Source organism: Salmo salar, chromosome 29 (assembly GCF_965601325.2).
Source record: "Salmo salar chromosome 29, fSalSal1, whole genome shotgun sequence".
NCBI classification, from domain to species: Eukaryota; Metazoa; Chordata; class Actinopteri; order Salmoniformes; family Salmonidae; genus Salmo; species Salmo salar.
Window position 1 is genome coordinate 32,987,438 of NC_138319.1, and position 20,121 is coordinate 33,007,558.

The window sequence follows — 20,121 nt, forward strand, 5'->3', positions numbered from 1 at the left end:
AAAAAAATTCAAAATATTCCATTACCGTACTTCGAAGCATGTCAAACGCTGTTTAAAATCAATTTTTATGCGATTTTTCTCGTAAAATAGCGATAATATTCCGACGTTGTTTTCGTTCAAAGACTGAAAGAAGAAAATGGACTCTTCAAGCGCGCGCCCGTGTCATTGTTCTCAGATTGACCACTTTCCAAATGCGCTACTGTTTTCCGCCCAGGGACTGCAGAGTCATCATTCCCCGTTCTGGCGCCTTCTGAGAGCCCATGGGAGCCTTAGAAAATGTCACGTTACAGCAGAGATCCTCTGTTTTTGATAAACAGGCTATAGAAGGCCAAGAAATGGTCTGAGAGGGCACTTCCTGTATAGAATCTTCTCAGGTTTTGGCTTGCCATATGTGTTCTGTTATTCTCACAGACACCATTCAAACAGTTTTAGAAACTTTAGGGTATTTTCTATCCAAATCCAACAATTATATGCATATTCTAGTTTCTGGGCAGGTGTAATAACCAGATTAAATCGGGTACGTTTTTTTATCCGGTAGTGAAAATACTGACCCCTATCCTAAACAGGTTAATGGACAAAAAAATAGCTTTTCTTTAAATAACAAGGACATTTCTAAGTAACCTCAAACTTTTAATCGGTAGTGTAGTTTAGCTCGTCTGGTTGGCTCGTGTCACTGGGCAGCTCTTGGCTGTGCTTCCCTTTGTAGTCTGTAATGATTTGCCAGCCTTGCCACATCCGACGAGCGTCGGAGCCGGTGTAGTACGATTCGATCTTAGTCCTGTATTGAAGCTTTGCCAGTGATGGTTCGTTGGAGGGCATAGGGGGATTTCTTATAAGCTTCCGGGTTAGAGTCCCGCTCCTTGAAAGCGGCAGCTCTAGCTTTTAGCTCAGTGCGGATGTTGCCTGCAATCCATGGCTTCTGGTCGGGGTTTGTACGTACGGTCACTGTGGGGACGACGATCGATGCACTTATTGATGAAGCCAATGACTGATGTGGTGTACTTGTCAATACCATTGGAAGAATCCCGGAACATATTCCAGTCTTTGCTAGCAAAACAGTCCTGTAGCTTAGCATCTGCTTCATCTGACCACTTTTTTACTGACCGAGTCACTGGTGCTTCCTGCTTTAGTTTTTGCTTGTAAGCAGGAATCAGGAGGATAGAATTATGGTCAGATTTGTCAAATGGAGGTGGAGGGAGAGCTTTGTATGCATCTCTGTGTGTGGAGTAAAGGTGGTCCAGAGTTTTAAAAAATACAATATTTTCCCCCTCTGGTTGCACATTTAACGTGCTGATAGAAATTTGGTAAAACGGATTTGTTTCCCTGCATTAAAGTCCCCAGCCACTATGCGCGCCACCTCTGGATGAGTGTTTTCCTGTTTGCTTATGGTGGAATACAGCTCATTGAGTGCGGTCTTAGTGCCAGCATTGGTCTGTGGTGGTATGTAGACAGCTACGAAAAATACAGATGAAAACTCTCTAGGTAGATAGTGGGGTCTACAGCTTATCATGCGAGCAAAACCTTGAGACTTCCTTAGATATCGTGCACCAGCTGTTGTTTACATATATACATAGTCCACCCCCCTTGTCTTACCAGCCACCGCTGTTCTATCCTGCCGATACACTGTATAACCAGCCAGCTGTACGTTGATAATGTCGTCGTTTAGCCACGAATCTGTGAAGCATAAGATATTACAGTTTTTAATGTCCCGTTGGTAATTTAATCTTCCTCGTAGGTCTTCGATTTTATTTTCCAATGATTTGCATGTTAGCTAGTAGAACGGAAGGCAGTGGGGGTTTATTCGATCGCCTACGTATCTTCAGAAGGCAGCCCGACCTCTGTCCTCTTTTTCTCTGTCTTCTCTTCACGCAAATGATGTGGATTTGGGTCTGTTCCCTTGAAAGCAGTTTGTTCTTCAAGTAGGGCTCGTCGGACTTGTTAAAGGAAACATAATCTTCTGCCAGTTCTTGGTGACACATCGTGGTGACACATCCACATCTTTATTGGAATGGTGTAGGATATCCAGCTAGCACATAACATTCTGAGAACCATATGTTTCTTAGGTGGGATTTTCAGTACTTCAGCATAACGTTTTCTGCTTGTTTCCTCATGGTTCTATTTAAAATCATGTTCTCAGAACATTAAGAAAACATTCCATAAAAAACATAAGAAAACAACATTGGTAACATTCCAAAAATGCTCTAATAATGTTATTTAAAAACATACATTTCGTTCTCAGCGACAACAATAGTCTATCCTCTAACTTGTTTAATGTGTTCAGGTGTGTTGGCCACACTGGATCTTAATTAGTGTTTACTTTGAAATGGGGTTTCGTTTGAATAGACTAAAATGAACAGCTTCATATGAGTAAAAAAAAACATGTCATGCTAGCTTCATCCTGGTGGCACACAGTGGACTAATTCCATGGATAGAGAACAGAAGATCATAGGTTCGAATCTCACGCCATGTCAAAAGAAATGCGTTATGATGATTAACACCTATGCAAATTAATTTCCATTTGGCCTATTTGTGCCTGGAATTCAAAACAGTTAACCTAAGCTAGCAGTGTTAATAAAAGTAGTATTGAAACCTTCAGTAAACATTTTAAGGAAGTTATTTAAAAAAAACTCCAATCAACCCTAGAATTTACATTCTCAGAACGTTAATAAAACTTCCCAGGAAAACTTTTAGGCAACCCTAGTAAAACGTTCTCAGAACCTCCCTGCAACCTCCCTCATTCTAATATTTATTTATTTATTTACATATTCCTAATTCCCTTCTTTTACTTTTAGATTTGTGTATTGTTGTGAATTGTTAGATACTACTGCACTGCTAGGAAAACAAGCGTTTCGCTACACCTGCAATAACATCTGCTAAATATGTTTATGTGACCAATACAATTTGATTTGTACATTCCCAGAACAGGTGATAGTTTCACTTCCGTTCCCAGAACATTTAAAAAACATTTCAGTTGTTTCGATCAGGAAACTTTTGGCTTCATTCCCAGAACCAATTTGGAAACCAAAAACGTTCATTCCCACAACTTCCAAGGAACGATGTGCTAGCTGGGTAGATGCACACGTGCCCGTCTACTTTTAGTGGTTATGTGTGTCTTGGAGGTCATGCGTGTTACTGTCTTGATGGTATGGATAGAACTGTCCCATTACTCAGGGAAACATTTCTTCCCTTACCTATCGTTGATGAGTAAAATGACTGTTTCCTCTCCATTGCTTTCACCTACAGAGTGTTTTCAGATCAGCGATGGAGGGGAAATGGAACCGTCAGGGGAATTGAGGAAATTCCTGACCGCTGACTGTTTTTATTTCCCCAAATTCCAATGTAAGGAAGTCAGTTGCTCTGCTACTTTTAGAAACCTGAACTACCATGTGTGTATTAGTTTTGGATCTGAGAATAGGTGTGTGTGTGTGTGTGTGTTGGCTGTCAGGCCCTCTGTGTTATGGGCCATTTGCTCTCTGCTGTTTGGGTTATGGGTGTTCTGCCAAGACCAGCTAGGAATCGACGTAGCTGCACGTACATCCACCATGCAACTTTCACCCTCACTCCTAATGGGATGGCACACACTGGCCCACGTATACAGAGAGCTATTAATACCTCTCCCCTTCCTCAGTCCAATAGGCTTCAACAGACTAAACAGACAACAGGGACTGCTAATGTAAATGTTTTTTTTTCACCATTCACTTAACGGTGAAGATGGACACTTTTTAAATAACATGTCTTTATGTATCAACTCTTCGCTCTCTCTCGCTCTCTCTCGCGCTCTCGCTCTCTCTCTCTCCCCAGACTATCTGAAGTTTAGTAGTGACTACAGACATGGGGAGGTGGGAGGGGCCAGCAGCGCCAGAGGGATGCGCTCAGCTTCAGAGCTCCGTGATTTGATGGACACCTTACAACGCAAGAAGATCGCCCTGGAGACAAGCCTGAGAGCCAATGGGGACGCTACCCCCTCCTACTTCAGTATGACACAGGTATGACAGCTGTAAAGCTCTCCCAGCAGGATCAACCATACTCAACAGGCAGACCCAGAACGGGGTCAATACAGATCTCCTCCCCAAAATGTGTAGAAGTTGAGAAACTGAGCATTATGACTCTGCCAACAAGAGGGGTATGAACTGTTCGAACAGTTTGTGGTTTCATGCATTGCGAGTTGGGGGGTTTATTACTAAGTCAATAAATTACAATACAATTTGGTCCAAAAGACTTCTTAACATCTTCTACCACCAAGCCATAAGACTCCTGAACAGCTAACCAAAGGGCTACCCAGACTATTACGCTGCTGCTACTCTCTGTTTATTATCTATGCATAGTCACTTTAACTCTACCTACATGTACATATTACCTCAATTACCTCAACTAACCGGTGCCCCCGCGCATTGACTCTGTACCAGTACCCCCTGTATATAGCCTCCACATTGACTCTGTACCAGTACCCCCTGTATATAGCCTCCACATTGACTCTGTACCGGTACCACCTGTATATAGCCTCGCTACTTTTACTTTACTGCTGCTTTTTAATTATTTGTTACTTTTATTTTCTATGTTTTACTTACACTTATTATTTTTACTTAATACTTATTTTTACTTAGCTGCATTGTTGGTTAACGGCTTGTAAGTAAGCATTTCACTGTAAGGTCTACTACACCTGTTGTATTCGGCGCATGTGACATTTGATTTGAATATCCTTCCGGACTTTGCCACCTAGGCAGTGGCAAATTTAGCATGTAAATCTTGGTGGGGGAAAACTCAATTCGACTATAGCGGTGACAAACGGTGCCACAAACTGTTAGGGCCTACCAGTGGCGTACTTGAGTAAAAATACTTGAATAAAAGAACTTGAGTACTTGAGTAAAAATAAGTAAAAGTACTTGAGTAAAAATATTTTAAGTACTAATTACATGTAAGTTGTTTTTTGGGTATCTTTACTATTTATGTTTTTAAGAACTTGTACTTTTACTTCACTACATTCCTAAAGAAAGTAATATTTTTTACTCTGTATATTTTACCTGACACCCAAAATTACATTTTGAAAACTTGCCAGGATGGGAAAATGGTCTAATTCACATGCTTATCAAGAGAACATCCCTGGTCATCTCTACTGCCTCTGATCTGGCGGACTCACTGAACACAGAACATCCCTGGTCATCTCTACTGCCTCTGATCTGGCGGACTCACTGAACACAGAACATCCCTGGTCATCCCTACTGCCTCAGATCTGGAGGACTCACTGAACACAGAACATCCCTGGTCATCTCTACTGCCTCTGATCTGGCGGACTCACTGAACACAGAACATCCCTGGTCATCCCTACTGCCTCAGATCTGGAGGACTCACTGAACACAGAACATCCCTGGTCATCCCTACAGCCTCTGATCTGGAGGACTCATTAAACAGATAACATCCCTGGTCATCCCTACTGCCTCTGATCTGGAGGACTCATTAAACAGATAACATCCCTGGTCATCCCTACTGCCTCTGATCTGGAGGACTCATTAAACAGATAACATCCCTGGTCATCCCTACTGCCTCAGATCTGGAGGACTCACTGAACACAGAACATCCCTGGTCATCCCTACTGTCTCTGATCTGGAGGACTCACCAAACAGAGGTCATCCCTACTGCCTCTGATCTGGAGGACTCACTGAACACAGAACATCCCTGGTCATCTCTACTGCCTCTGATCTGGCGGACTCACTGAACACAGAACATCCCTGGTCATCTCTTCTGCCTCTGATCTGGAGGACTCACTGAACACAGAACATCCCTGGTCATCTCTACTGCCTCTGATCTGGTGGACTCACTGAACACAGAACATCCCTGGTCATCTCTACTGCCTCAGATCTGGCGGACTCACTGAACACATGCTTCGTTTGTAAATGTCTCAGTGTTGGAGTGTGCCCCTGGCTTTCTGTAAATGAAAAATACTAGAAAATGTGGCCGTCTGCTTTGTTTAATATAAGACATTTGAAATGATTTATACTTTTACTTTTGATATTTTAGCAATTCCATTTACTTTTCATACTTAAGTATATTTGAAACCAAATAATTTTAGACTTTTTTTACTCAAGTAGTATTTTGCTGGGTGACTTTTACTTGAGTCATTTTCTATTAAGGTATCTTTACTTTTACTCAAGTATGACGATTGGGTACTTTTTCCACCACTGGTGCCTACATAAAGCTGTCCCAACAGCAGAGTCCCAACAGCAGTCCCAACATCTTACCACTGTTACAAAAAAATGTTTGGTCATAAAACTGTCATCAAAGTCTGGCATTATCTGGATTTATGGTGCTTTCAAGACAACTGGAAAATGGAGAGAAAAAAAACAAGGTTGAATCATGACGTCAGTGATGTTCAGGTCAAAGCTCTAGAAAGAGTCCCGAGTTTCCGACTTGGAATTCTGAGTTGGATGTCCGTTCAAAACGTATTTTCCCAGTCAGAGCAACAACAAAAATCCCTACTTCCCAGTTGTCTTGAACTCACTGGAGTCGCAGTTCCTAGTTTCCAGTTGTTTTGAAATGTGCAGAATGTTTATCCTTTTAAGCTTGAAAAAGAGACCCTTGAACCCAGACTTGGACTACACATCTTCTCCACTGAATAGCAGGCTAGTGATTGCTTTGCAATGCTTGCAGTTAGCCACTAATTCCTTCCAAATCACTCATTGTTGAATCTGCGATTTCCAACTTGTTGTGTAATGTTTATGTCCTATGGCCGATGAGCACCGATACGTTTTATCTATAATTTCTCTTCATATGACAAGTATTGAAAAGGATTTGCCAGAAGATTGTCGACTTACTTCATGATGATGACGGATAGCTTGCTAGCTAAGATTTTGAAAGTATGACGTTGAGTCCAATCAAAGCTACTGTAGATATGTCATTTTATCTTTGGCCAATGACCTTGAGCCTTCTTAGATGGGCACTTCTGTAAGTCTATGGCAGCACCCAAGGGGCTTGAATTTTCGAGCTCTCCCCGTAGATTTTGCGGCATCGTAGTGTCCCCATGAGTGACAGAAAATTGAGCCAATCACGGCGCAACTAGAAAACATTACCAACCCCTACGCTCTGTATTTTCCGCTGGCTGCCCCACCACCACAGAAAGCACTAAGCTAGGCTGAAACACCTGCATTTTGGAGCTACCTTACTCAAGAATGCAAAAAAGAGACCACGTTTGTATGTGGCTTTATTAACTCAATGATTATGATTTTTTTGTTTGTTTGCAAACTGATATGTGGCACGTATTAATGCCAAAATAACAGGCAACAACAGCCAAAAAAATCTGCCTCACCTGCCCTGAATGACGGGTCCCCACTGCACCTAGGAAATTTGTGTGACCGGACCTTCTGAAATAGTAGTTGAGTTCCCTGCTAGATGGGCATTCCTAATGAATTCTCTTCTCTCTCCCTCCCAGTCTCCACCCACCACGCCTGTGACCTCACCCACCTCCATGTGGTCAGCCTATCAGGAACAGGCTAGGCGTTTCTACGGCTCTGATCGTCCTCCTCTCTCTGGCAAAGCTGCCGCCCCTCGCTCCCCCTCTCGGCGCTCCGACCCCCCTTCCTCCCGAACCTCCATGACCCGGAAACAATCCTACCAGTCACAGGACAGCCTGCTTATCTCCCCTGGCAATGGGCGACGCCCACTAAACCCAAACTCCTCCTCCCTGTTGTCGATGCGGAATGGGGGAGGTTCCTCTAACTCAGTGGCCGGTGGTGATAGCCTCTCCTCTCCTCCACCCTCATCGCTCTTTCCACCTAGTGGAGCAGCCAGCATGCCCTCCAGCCCCCGCCTGGGACTCCGAAGCCACGGCAACCACGAGCCAGTGCCTAGCAACCGAACCAGGAAGTACTCTGCAGGGTCTATAGGCGGCATGATGGAAAGTCACAGCCACTCACTGCCCCGCCTCTGCCCCTCATCGTCACCTCGTTCTCATGACAACAGAGCCCTGGCCCTGTTTTCCCTCCCCCTGACCTCTAATCCTCTACGCAACTCCTCTCACAACAACAGACAAAACCACACCACAAACAACAACTACGACCATAACCAAATCACTAACTTCAACTACAGCCAGGCCCAAAACATGAACCGGAACCAAGGAGAGGGGGTGGAATCCATCTCGCTCTCCATCCCTGAGTCTCCCACCCAGGCCCCTCCAGACGTGACCACACCGTCCCTATCAGGGGGCTCTTCCAGCCCCCGTGTGGCCAAGAAACTCAGCCTCACCTCCACCAGCTCCACCTCCAGCCTTCAGGAGCCAAAGAGGCCAGCCAGCCGAGGAGCCACCCCAGGACCAGAGCTCTTTCTGGGGGAGAGGGGGAGAGAGCACAGGGGGGGAAGCCTGGAGCCTGGGCTAGGATTAGAGGAACGAAGGCAGTCATTTGGAAAGGGAGGGGTGGGGCTGGGGGCGGGGTTGACCCCACCAGGGGGGTTCAGGGTGAGGAGTGGCAGCATCAGCTCCCTGAGTGGGAAAGAAGAACTGATTGACTACCACCATCGCCAGAGAGACGAGAGACTGCGAGAACAGGAAGTGGAGAGACTGGTGAGTAGTGTGTGTGTGTCTGTTTGAAATTATCCAAATGAAATAGTAATTAAATGAGGAACAGGATGGGTGGAATTGGATAACTTCCCTCTCGACCTCTTGAAGACATTGTTCAGGAGGTGCACTGTTTGGGCACACACACACACACACACACACACACACACACACACACACACACACACACACACACACACACACACACACACACGTTCCCTGAGGGAGGTTCAGTGCTAAGGCCTCTGGTTGCTAGCCTATGCTAAGATACGTAGCTATTCTCACTCCTTCACTTTGTTGGGTCCAGTTCAGAGGAAAGTACAGACTTCTTTGGGCTCTCCGTGGTGTGTGTGTGGTTTGTGAGTGTGTGTGGTTCCATAAGTCAGGCCATCTGGAGTACCGCCCAGATGGGTTGGTCCGGGTGATTTTGGAACCCATAACAGAACCATCAGATGTGGGTTAGAACCAGATTGAATTAATGAGTAGGAATATACCGCAGGTGGATATACACACTCGCTCATTCTCTCGCTCGCTCTCTTGCTGTCTCTTTCTCTCTCTCTCCCCTCAATTCAAAAGGCTTTATTGGCATGGGAAACAGTGCATTCGGAAAGTATTCAGACCCCTTGAATTTTTCCACATTTTGTTACGTTATAGCCTTATTCTAAAATGGATTCAAGTTTTTTTCCCTCATCAATCTAATCACAATACTCCATAATGACATCACAATACTCCATAATGACATCACAATACCCCATAATGACAGTGAAAACAGGTTTTTAGAAATACCTAATTTACATAAGTATTCAGACCCTTTGCTGTGAGACTCGAAATTGAGCTCAGGTAAATCCTGTTTCCATTGATCATCATTAAGTTGTTTCCACACCTTGATTGGAGTCAAGCGGTGGTAAATTCAATTGATTGGACATGATTTGAAAAGGCACACACCTGTCTATATAAGGTCCCACAGTTGACAGTGCATGTCAGAGCAAAAACCAAGCCATGAGGTCGAAGGAATTGTCCGTAGATCTCTGAGACAGGATTGTGTCGAGGCACAAATCTGGGGAAGGGTACCAAAATATGTCTGTAGCATTGAAGGTCCCCAAGAACATAGTGGCCTCCATTATTCTTAAATGGAAGAAGTTTAGGAACAGTCTCGATGGTTCCAGAGTTAGCCTTCCAACCACACTGAGCAATCAGGGGAGAAGGGCCTTGGTCAGGGAGGTGACTAAGAACCCGATGGTCACTCTGACAGAGCTCCAGAGTTCCTCTGTGGAGATGGGAGAACCTTCCAGAAGGACAACCATCTCTGCAGCACTCTACAAATCAGGCCTTTATGGTAGAGTGACCAGACAGAAGTCACTCCTCAGAAAAAGGCACATGACAGCCCACTTGGAGTTTGCCAAAAGGCACCTAAAGACTCTCAGACCAGGAGAAACAAGATTCTCTGTTCTGATGAATCCAAGATTGAACTATTTGGCCTAATGCCAAGCGTCACATCTGGAGGAAACCTGGCACAATCCCTACAGTGAAGGATGGTGGTGGCAGCATCATGCTGTGGGGATGTTTTTCAGCGGCAGAAACTGGGAGACTACTCAGGATTGAGGGAAACGTGAACAGAGCAAAGTACAGAGAGATCCTTGATGAAAACCTACTCCAGAGCTCTCAAGACCTTAGACTGGGGCGAAGGTTCACCTTCCCCAACAGGACAACGAATCTAAGCACACAGCCAAGACAACGCAGGAGTGGCTTGGGGACAAGTCTCTGCATGTCATTGAGTGGCCCAGCCAGAGCCTGGACTTGAACCCGATCGAACATCTCTGGGAAGACCTGAAAATAGCTTTGCAGTAACGCTCCCCATTCAACCTGACAGAGCTTGAGAGGATCTGCAGAGAAGAATGGGAGAAACTCCCCAAATACAGGTGTGTCAAGCTTGTAGTGTCATACCCAAGAAGACTTAGTGAAGGGTCTGAATACTTATGTAAATGTGATATTACATTTTTTAAATTTGTAATGCATTTGCACAAATTTCTAAACCAGTTTTTGCTTTTTCATTATGGGGTATTGTGTGTAGATTGATGAGGGGGAAAAACTATTTAATCAGTTTTAGAATAATGCTGTAATGTAACAAAGTGGAAAAAGTCAAGGGGTCTGAATACTTTCTAAATGCACTGTATGTTAACATTGCCAAAGCAAGTGAAAATAGATAACCAAAAGTAAAGTAAACATTACAGTAAACATTACACTCACACAAGTTCCATAACGAATAAAGACAATTCAAATGTCATATGTCTATATACAGTGTTGTAGTGATGTGCAAATAGTTAATGTACAAAAGAGGAAATAAATTAATATGGTTTGTATTTACAATGGTGTTTGTTCTTCACTGGTTGCCCTTTTCTTGTGGTAACAGGTGTCTTGGAAATATTTGCTGAATAATATTTCTCAGATACCGGAACTTGTGAATTCAAATAGACTTTATTACAAAGTAACAAAGCCGAGCAGGCCCATGGACCAACTGATTTTTCCAGTCTCAGCCCTCTCCTTTTATACAGTTTCACCCTTACATAACATACATAGTCACTCCACTACCCTTTAGCCTTGGCCACTATTCTCTTTCAGTCTCACTTCTGACTTGTTTACACTTTCTTATTGGTACAGACATTAGGACATAGATTATATTGGTGGTGTGACCATAGCAATGACACAAAAATAGACATGCACACTCCTGATGCAGGTGTATGTTTAATGGTGCCTATAACTGATTAACTAATGTGGCTGTCCAATGACCTTCACAAGACCAAGCATGACCCAAAATGACTAGGCTTGTGTTGATCCAGCTTTGCACAATCACATGGTTTCTGCTTACATTATGTTTACACATGTCTAATGGTTAACCGTGTATTGATTCTGCTTACATCTAAGAAAACAGTATAGGTACTGGAAAATTCTATAGGTACTGGAAAATCTTCAATGCAGGTCATAAATCTTTCTGCTGTAATTGAACACTGAAACTGGAAACACTTATCTCCCTCACTAGCTTTAAGCACCAGCTGTCAGAGCAGCTCACAGATCACTGCACCTCCAATAGAGTTCCAGACACTTGTAGAATCTATGCCAAGGATCGTTGAAGCTGTTCTGGTGGCTGGTGGTGGTCCAATGCCCCCATTAAGACACTATGTTGGTGTTTCCTTTATTCTGGCAGTTACCTGGTGGTTGGTGGCCCAACGCCCCCATTAAGACACTATGTTGGTGTTTCCTTTATTCTGGCAGTTACCTGGTGGTTGGTGGCGGCCCAACGCCCCCATTGAGACACTATGTTGGTGTTTCCTTTATTCTGGCAGTTATTATCTTAATGTACCCTCCTGAGGTCTAATGCCCCATCGCTGGGTTTCTACTGAGTTAACATATGGAATTGTTTTACGATGGTCATACCAATGACTATTTAGCCATTTGATTTAGAATTTTAGGACACCTGTAAGTTTTGATGAAACATTGGTTTTGGCCTTACTGCTATTAGCCTCTAGAAACACATTGAATAACATACAGTATGTATAAAGTTGAAGTTGGAAGTTTTACATACACTTAGGTTGGAGTCATTAAAACTCGTTTTTCAACCACTCCACACATTTCTTGTTAAAAAACTATAGTTATGGCCTTTTTTGCCTTTACCTCCCTTATCTGACCTCATTTGCTCACATTGTATATAGATTAATTTTTCTACTGTATTATTGACTTTGTTTGTTTTACTCCATGTGTAACTCTGTGTTGTATGTTGTCGAACTGCTTTGCTTTATCTTGGCCAGGTCTCAATTGTAAATGAGAACTTGTTCTCAACTTGCCTACCTGGTTAAATAAAGGTGAAATAAAAAAATAAAACACTGTGGTATTTCACCTAATAGAGGGTAATGCGTACGGCCCAGTACATCACTGGGACCAAGCTTCCTGCTGTCCAGGACCTCTATACCAGGTGGTGTCAAAGACTCCAGCCACCCTAGTCATAGACTGTTCTCTCTGCTACCGCACAGCAAGTGGAACCGGAGCACCAAGTCTAGGTCCAAAAGGCTTCTAAACAGCTTCTACCCCCAAGCCATAAGACTCCTGAACAGATAATCAAATGGCTACCCAGACTATTTGCACCCCCCCCCCCCCCTTCTATGCTGCTGCTACTCTCTGTTATTGTCTATGCATAATCACTTTAATAACTCTACCTACATTACTTCAATTACCTCGACTAACCGGTGCCTCCGCACATTGACTCTGTACCGGTACCCCCTGTATATAGCCTCACTATTGTTATTTTACTGCTGCTCTTTAACTATTTGTAATTTTTTAGGTACATTTCTTATCTGCATTATTGGTTAAGGGTTTGTAAGGAAGCGTTTCACTGTAAGGTCTACACTTGTTGTATTTGGCTCATGTGACAAATAAAATTTGATTTAATTTGATATGGGAGTTTATCAATATTGGATTTGTTTTTGAATTCTTTGTGGGTTTGTGTAATCTGATGGCAATATGTGTCTCTAATATGGTCATACATTTGGCAGATTAGGAAGGGCAGCTCATTTTGTGGGCAGTGTGCGCATAGCCTATCTTCTCTTGCTCACTGAGTCTGTACATAGTCAAAGCTTTCCTTAATTTTGGGTCAGTCACAGTGGTGAGGTATTCTGCCACTGTATACTCTGTTTAGGGCCAAATACCAATCTAGTTTGCTCTGTTTTTTTTAAATAATTATTTTCAATGTGTCAAGTAATTGTTTTTTTTTTCCTTATTTGTTTGGGTCTAATTGTGTTGCTGTCAAGGGGCTCTGTGTGGTTTGTTTGTGTTTGTGAACAGAGCCCCAGGGCCAGCTTGCTTAGGGGGCTCTTCGCCAGGTTCACCTCTCTGTAGGTGATGGCTTTGTTATGGAAGGTTTGGGAATTGCTTCCTTTTAGGTGGTTGTAGAATTTTAATGGCTCTTTTCTGGATTTTGATAATTAGCGGTATCTGCCTAATTGTGCTCTGCATGCTTTATTTGGTGTTTTACGTTGTACACTGGGGATATTTTTGCAGAATTCTGCATGCAGAGTCTCAGTTTGCTGTTTGTCCCATTGTTTTGAATTCTTGATTGGTGAGCGGACCCCAGACCTCACAACCATAAAGGTTCTATAACTGTTTCAAGTATTTTTAGCCATGTCCTAATTGGTATGTCAAATTTTGATGTTCCTTTTGATGCCATAGAACGCCCTTCTTGCCTTGTATCTCAAGATCGTTCACAGATTTGTGGAAGTTACCTGTGGCGCTGATGTTTAGGCTGAGGTATGTATAGTTTTTTTTGTGTGCTCTAGGGCAACGGTGTCTAGATGGAATTTGTATTTGTGGTCCTGGCAACTGGATTTTTTTTGCAACACCATTATTTTTGTCTTACTGAGATTTACTGTCAGGGCCCAGGACAGAAGCACCAGATCATCAGCAAACTGTACACAATTGATTTCAGATTCTAGTAGGGTGAGGCCAGGTGATGCAGACTGTTGTAGTGCCCTCAACAATTTGTTGATATATATGTTGAAGAGGGTGGGGCTTAAGCTGCATCCCTGTCTCACCCCACAGGCCTGTGGAAAGAAATGTGCCTGCTTTTAAAAGAAATTTAACCGCACACTTGTTGTTTGTGTACATGGATTTTATAATGTCGTCTGTTTTTCCCCCCAACACCACTTTCCATCAATTTGTATAGCAGACTCTCATGCCAAATTGAGTCAAAAGCTTTTTTGAAGTCAACAAAGCATGAGAAGACTATGTTTTGTTTGTCAGTTAGGGTGTGCAGGGTGAATACGTGGTCTGTCATACGTTAATTTGGTAAAAAGCCAATTTGACATATGCTCAGTACATTTTTTCACTAAGGTAATATACAAGTCTGCTGTTAATGATGATGCAGAGGATTTTCCCAAGGTTACATTTACATTTTAGTCATTTAGCAGACGCTCTTATCCAGAGCGACTTACAGTAGTGAATGCATACATTTAATGCATTTTTTTTTTGGTACTGGCCCCCCGTAGGAATCGAACCCATAACCTTGGCTTTGCACACACCATGCTGGCATTGCAAACACCATGCTCTACCAACTGGGGTCAAATTTGTCTCCACTTTAGTGGATTGGGGTTATCAGTCCTTGGTTCCAAATATTGGGGAAGATGCCAGATCTGAGGGTGATGTTAAGAGTTTAAGTATAGCCAATTGGTCTGTATATTTTATCATTTCATGTAGGATATCATCATCAACACCACAGGCCATTTTGGGTTGGAGGGTTTTTATTTTGTCCTGTATTTCATTCAATGTAATTGGAGAATCCAGTGGGTTCTGGTAGTCTTTTAATAGCTGATTCTAAGATTTGTAATTGATCATGTACATTTGAAGTTGGAAGTTTACGTACATTTAGGTTGGAGTCATTAAAACTCGATTTTCAACCACTCCACAAATTTCTTGTTAACAAACTATAGTTCAAGTCGGATAGGACATCTACTTTGTGCATGACACAAGTAATTTTTCCAACAATTGTTTACAGACAGATTATTTCACTTATAATTCACTGTATCACAATTCCAGTGGGTCAAAAGTTTACATCCACTAAGTTGACTGTGCCTTTAAACAGCTTGGAAAATTCCAGACAATTATGTCATGGATTTAGACGCTTCTGATAGGCTAATTGACATCATTTGACTCAATTGGAGGTGTACCTGTAGATGTATTTCAAGGCCTACCTTCAAACTCAGTGCCTCTTTGCTTGACATCATGGTAAAATCAAAAGAAATCAGGCAAGACCTCAGAAAAAAATTGTAGACCGCCACAAGTCTGGTTCATCCTTGGGAGCAATTTCCAAATGCCCGAAGGTATCACGTTCATCTGTACAAACAATAGTACGCGAGTATAAACACAATGGTACCACGCAGCCGTCATACCGCTCAGGAAGGAAACGCGTTCTGTCTCCTAGAGATGAACATACTTTGGTGCGAAAAGTGCAAATAAATCCCAGAACAACAGCAAAGGACGTAGTGAAGATGCTGGAGGAAACAGGTCCAAAAGTATCTATTTCCACAGTAAAACGAGTCCCATGTCGACATAACCTGAAATGCCGCTCAGCAAGGAAGAAGCCACTGCTCCAAAACCGCCATAAAAAAGCCAGACTACGGTTTGCAACTGCACATGGGGACAAAGAGCGTACTTTTTGGAGACATGTTCTCTAGTCTGATGAAACAAAAATAGAACTGTTTGGCTATAATGACCATAGTTATGTTTGGGGGGGGGGGGGGGGGTGAGGCTTGCAAGCCGAAGAACACCATCCCAACTGTGAAGCACAGGGGTGGCAGCATCATGTTGGGGGGTGCTTTGCTGCAGGATGGACTGGTGCACTTCACAAAATAGATGGCATCATCAGGAAAGAAAATTATGTAGATATATTTAAGCAACATCTCAAGACATCAGTCAGGAAGTTAAAGCTTGGTCGCAAATGAGTCTTCCAAATGGACAATGACCCCAAGCATACTTCCAAAGTTGTGGCAAAATGGCTTAAGGACAAGAAAGTCAAGGTGTTGGAGTGGCCATCACAAAGCCCTGACCTCAATCCTATAGAAAATGTGTGGGCAGAACTGAAAAGGCGTGTGCGAGCAAGGAGGCCTGCAATCCTGACTCGGTTACACCAGCTCTGTCAGGAGGAAAATTCACCCAACTTATTGTGGGAAGCTTGTGGAAGGCTACCTGAAATGTTTGACCCAAGTTAAACAATTTAAAGACAATTCTACCAAATACTAATTGAGTGTATGTAAACTTCTGACCCACTGGGAATGTGATGAAAGAAATAAAAGCTGAAATAAATCATTCTTTCTACTATTATTCCAAAATGTCACATTCTTAAAATAAAGTGGTGATCCTAACTGACCTAAGACAGGGAATTTGTATTGGGGGGGTATAGGTAGCACAATGAGGACATTTTGAGATAATTTCCGTATTAATTTCTAGCCAGATGTAAAATGTTCCAGTTTTGACTAGTTTAATAGAGTGGGTTAGGTCTGCCCTGTAACAAATTAGCATAACCCCTGAGTTTCTTCCGTTTTACACCTGGTAGTTTGGTGGATGGGACTACCAGCTCTCTGTAACCTGGAGGGCAAATAGTGGGTCCGTCTCCTCTATACTATGTTTCTTGTAGGATGACAATGTCTGTATTTCCAATTTCTTTGAAGTCTGGGTTCCTGCTCTTTAGGCTAAAGGCAGATTACCTCAGACCTTGTATATTCCAGGAAGAGATCGTAAAAGCTTTGTCTTTCATAGTGTCTAGTGTTGATTTTGTGTGGTTTAGGCCCGGACCATCACTGTGTAGGTGTGAGCAGAGCATCTGATACATACCTCTTTGGTCGCAGGGTGGGACTTGGGCGGGTGTATTAGTGGCGGTTGGGCATGTTGCTCTGTTCACAGCTAGGGCATTGAGCTGCTGTCATGTTGAGGTCCTTACTGCGCCATGTGTTCCCAGAGTCGCCTCTTCACTGTTGGCGTTGAGACTGGTGTTTTGTGGGTACTATTTAATGAAGCTGCCAGCTGAGGACTTGTGAGGTGTCTGTTTCTCAAACTAGACACTAATGGACTTGTCCTCTTGCTCAGTTGTGCACCGGGGCCTCCCACTCCTCTTTCTATCTGGTTAGACACAGTTTGCGCTGTTCTGTGAAGGGAGTAGTACACAGCGTTGTACGAGATCTTCAGTTTCTTAGCAATTTCTCAAATGGAATAGCCTTCATTTCTCAGAACAAGAATAGACTGACGAGTTTCAGAAGAAAGGTCTTTGTTTCTGGCCATTTTGAGCCTGTAATTGAACCCACAAATGCTGATGCTCCAGATACTCAACTAGTCTAAAGGACAGTTTTTTTATTGCTTCTTTAACCTCTCTGGGCTAGGCGGGACGAATTCGTCCCACCTACGCAACAGCCAGTCTAATCCAGTGGCACGATTTTCAAATACCTTAAAAATCCTATTACTTCAATTTCTCAAACATATGACTATTTTACAGCTATTTAAAGACAAGACTCTCGTTAATCTAACCACACTGTCCGATTTCAAAAAGGCTTTACAACGAAAGCAAAACATTAGATTATGTCAGCAGAGTACCAAGCCAGAAATAATCAGACACCCATTTTTCAAGCTAGCATATAATGTCACAAAAACCCAGAAGACAGCTAAATGCAGCACTAACCTTTGATCTTCATCAGATGACAACCCTAGGACATTATGTTATACAATACATGCATGTTTTGTTCAATCAAGTTCATATTTATATCAAAAACCAGCTTTTTACATTAGCATGTGACGTTCAGAACTAGCATACCCCCGCAAACTTCCGGCGAATTCACTAACAATTTACTAAATTACTCACGATAAACGTTCACAAAAAGCATAACAATTATTTTAAGAATTATAGATACAGAACTCCTCTATGCACTCGATATGTCCGATTTTAAAATAGCTTTTTGGTGAAAGCACATTTTGCAATATTCTAAGTACATAGCCCAGCCATCACGGGCTAGCTATTTAGACACCCGGCAAGTTTAGCACTCACCAATATCAGATTTACTATTACAAAAGTTTGATTACCTTTTGTTGTCTTCGTCAGAATGCACTCCCAGGACTTCTACTTCAATAACAAATGTTGGTTTGGTCCAAAATAATCCATCGTTATATCCAAATAGCGGCGTTTTGTTCGTGCGTTCCAGACACTATCCGAATGGTAAATAAGGGTCGTGCGCATGGCGCAATTCGTGACAAAAATCTAAATTATCCATTACCGTACTTTGAAGCATGTCAACCGCTGTTTAAAATCCATTTTATGCCATTTTTCTCGTAAAAAAGCGATAATATTCCAACCGGGAATATCCTTTTAGGTAAACAGACAAAGGAAAGGAGAGCTTTCGGTCGACGCGGGCACGAGCCTGAGTCTCACAGTACTGTAACCAGCCACTACCCAAACGCGCTACTTTTTTTCAGCCAGAGCCTGCAAAGCCACGATTCAGCGTTTTGCCGCCTTTTGAGAGCCTATGGCAGCCGTAGGAAGTGTCACGTTATAGCGAAGATCCTCACTCTTCAATAAACAGAGACAAGAAGAACGACACCTTGTCAGACAGGCCACTTCCTGCATGAAATCTTCTCAGGTTTTTGCCTGCCATATGAGTTCTGTTATACTCACAGACACCATTCAAACAGTTTTAGAAACTTTAGGGTGTTTTCTATCCAAAGCCAATAATTATATGCATATTCTAGTTACTGGGCAGGAGTAGTAACCAGATTAAATCGGGTACGTTTTTTATCCAGCCGTGTCAATACTGCCCCCTAGCCCTAACAGGTTAATCAGAACAACAGTTTTCAGCTATGCTAGCATAATTGCAAAATGATTTTCTAATGATCAATTAGCCTTTTAAAATGACAAACTTGGATTAGCTAACAAAACGTGACATTGGAACACAGGAGTGAGGGTTGCTGATAATGGGCCTCTGTACACCTATGTAGATTTTCCATAAAGAATCTGCCGTTTCCACCTTCAATAGTCATTTACAACATTAACAATGTCTACACTGTATTTCTGACCAATTTGATGTTATTTTAATGGACAAAAAATGTGCTTTTCTTCCAAAACAAGGACATTTCTAAGTGACCCTGGTCTTGTGAACGGTAGTGTACATGTTTGTGTGGGTTTCTGCGTGTGTTGTAGGAACTCCAACGGCTGGAGACCATCCTGTCTTTGTGTTCAGAGCTGGGGCGATCGGAGCAGGACAGGGAGAAGGGTGTTGGTTCTAGTCCAGGTACCGGTGCCGGTCTAGCCGACATCCAAAAGATCAACCGGGAACTAGAGAAGCTCCAGGTCTCTGACGACAAAGAGCCAGTATCAGTCTTCTTCGACTTAACCGTTAACGGAAATGGTACCGGCTCGGAAAACGATTATTATGGTAACGACAAGGAGCGCCAGGTCAGACAGCGATGGAGCAGCGATCACCGTGACAACAGGGCGGAATCGCCCGTCGTCACTCTACAAAGCTCTGCCTCCTCGCCCACCCCGCATCTACCGAGGACCAATCAGGTGAGACTTCTTCACTTTCTCACACTCTCTTTCTCCCCTTTCAGCCAACCTATCTGCCCCCCTCTCTCTCTCTCTCTCTCTCTGACACACAGATATACGTAAGGTGCTACTGCTGTCCTTCCTCTGAGTAAAGCTTAATTAAGCCTTGTTAAATGATTGACAGGAGGCAAAGTGTTCATCACCTGGCAACCTGTTAACGAGACCTCAGGTCAGGCAGTCCTTACACAAGCTTAATAACAGTCTTTACGAAGCTTAATGTTGCTTCTCATAAGAGTTAAAGGAGAGAGGGATAAGAGTGGTAGAGAGATCCCCTCTCACCATAAAGTATTACAGAGGAAAACACACACCGGCCCTGGCCACGTCTCAACGCCTCCTTCTACATTGCTTAGTTCTGTTGTGGAAACTCCTCTGGAATCTGACTTACTCTACCATTTAGGATCCACATATTTTATCTACTCGCAAAAATGTCTTATCTTCTTAGACCCCCACA

At 43.0% G+C, this 20,121-nt stretch overlaps 1 protein-coding gene across 1 annotated transcript in view; it reads left to right on the forward strand.

Annotated features, from left to right (window-relative positions):
• Window positions 1-20,121, forward strand: part of LOC106590600 (pleckstrin homology-like domain family B member 2) — a 57,213-nt gene that overhangs the window by 14,638 nt on the left and 22,454 nt on the right. The window contains exons 3-5 of the mRNA XM_045710809.2: window positions 3,802-3,986; window positions 7,424-8,551; window positions 19,266-19,631. Of these exons, the coding sequence (XP_045566765.2) occupies window positions 3,802-3,986; window positions 7,424-8,551; window positions 19,266-19,631 (1,679 nt within the window). The remainder of the gene's footprint in view (window positions 1-3,801; window positions 3,987-7,423; window positions 8,552-19,265; window positions 19,632-20,121) is intronic.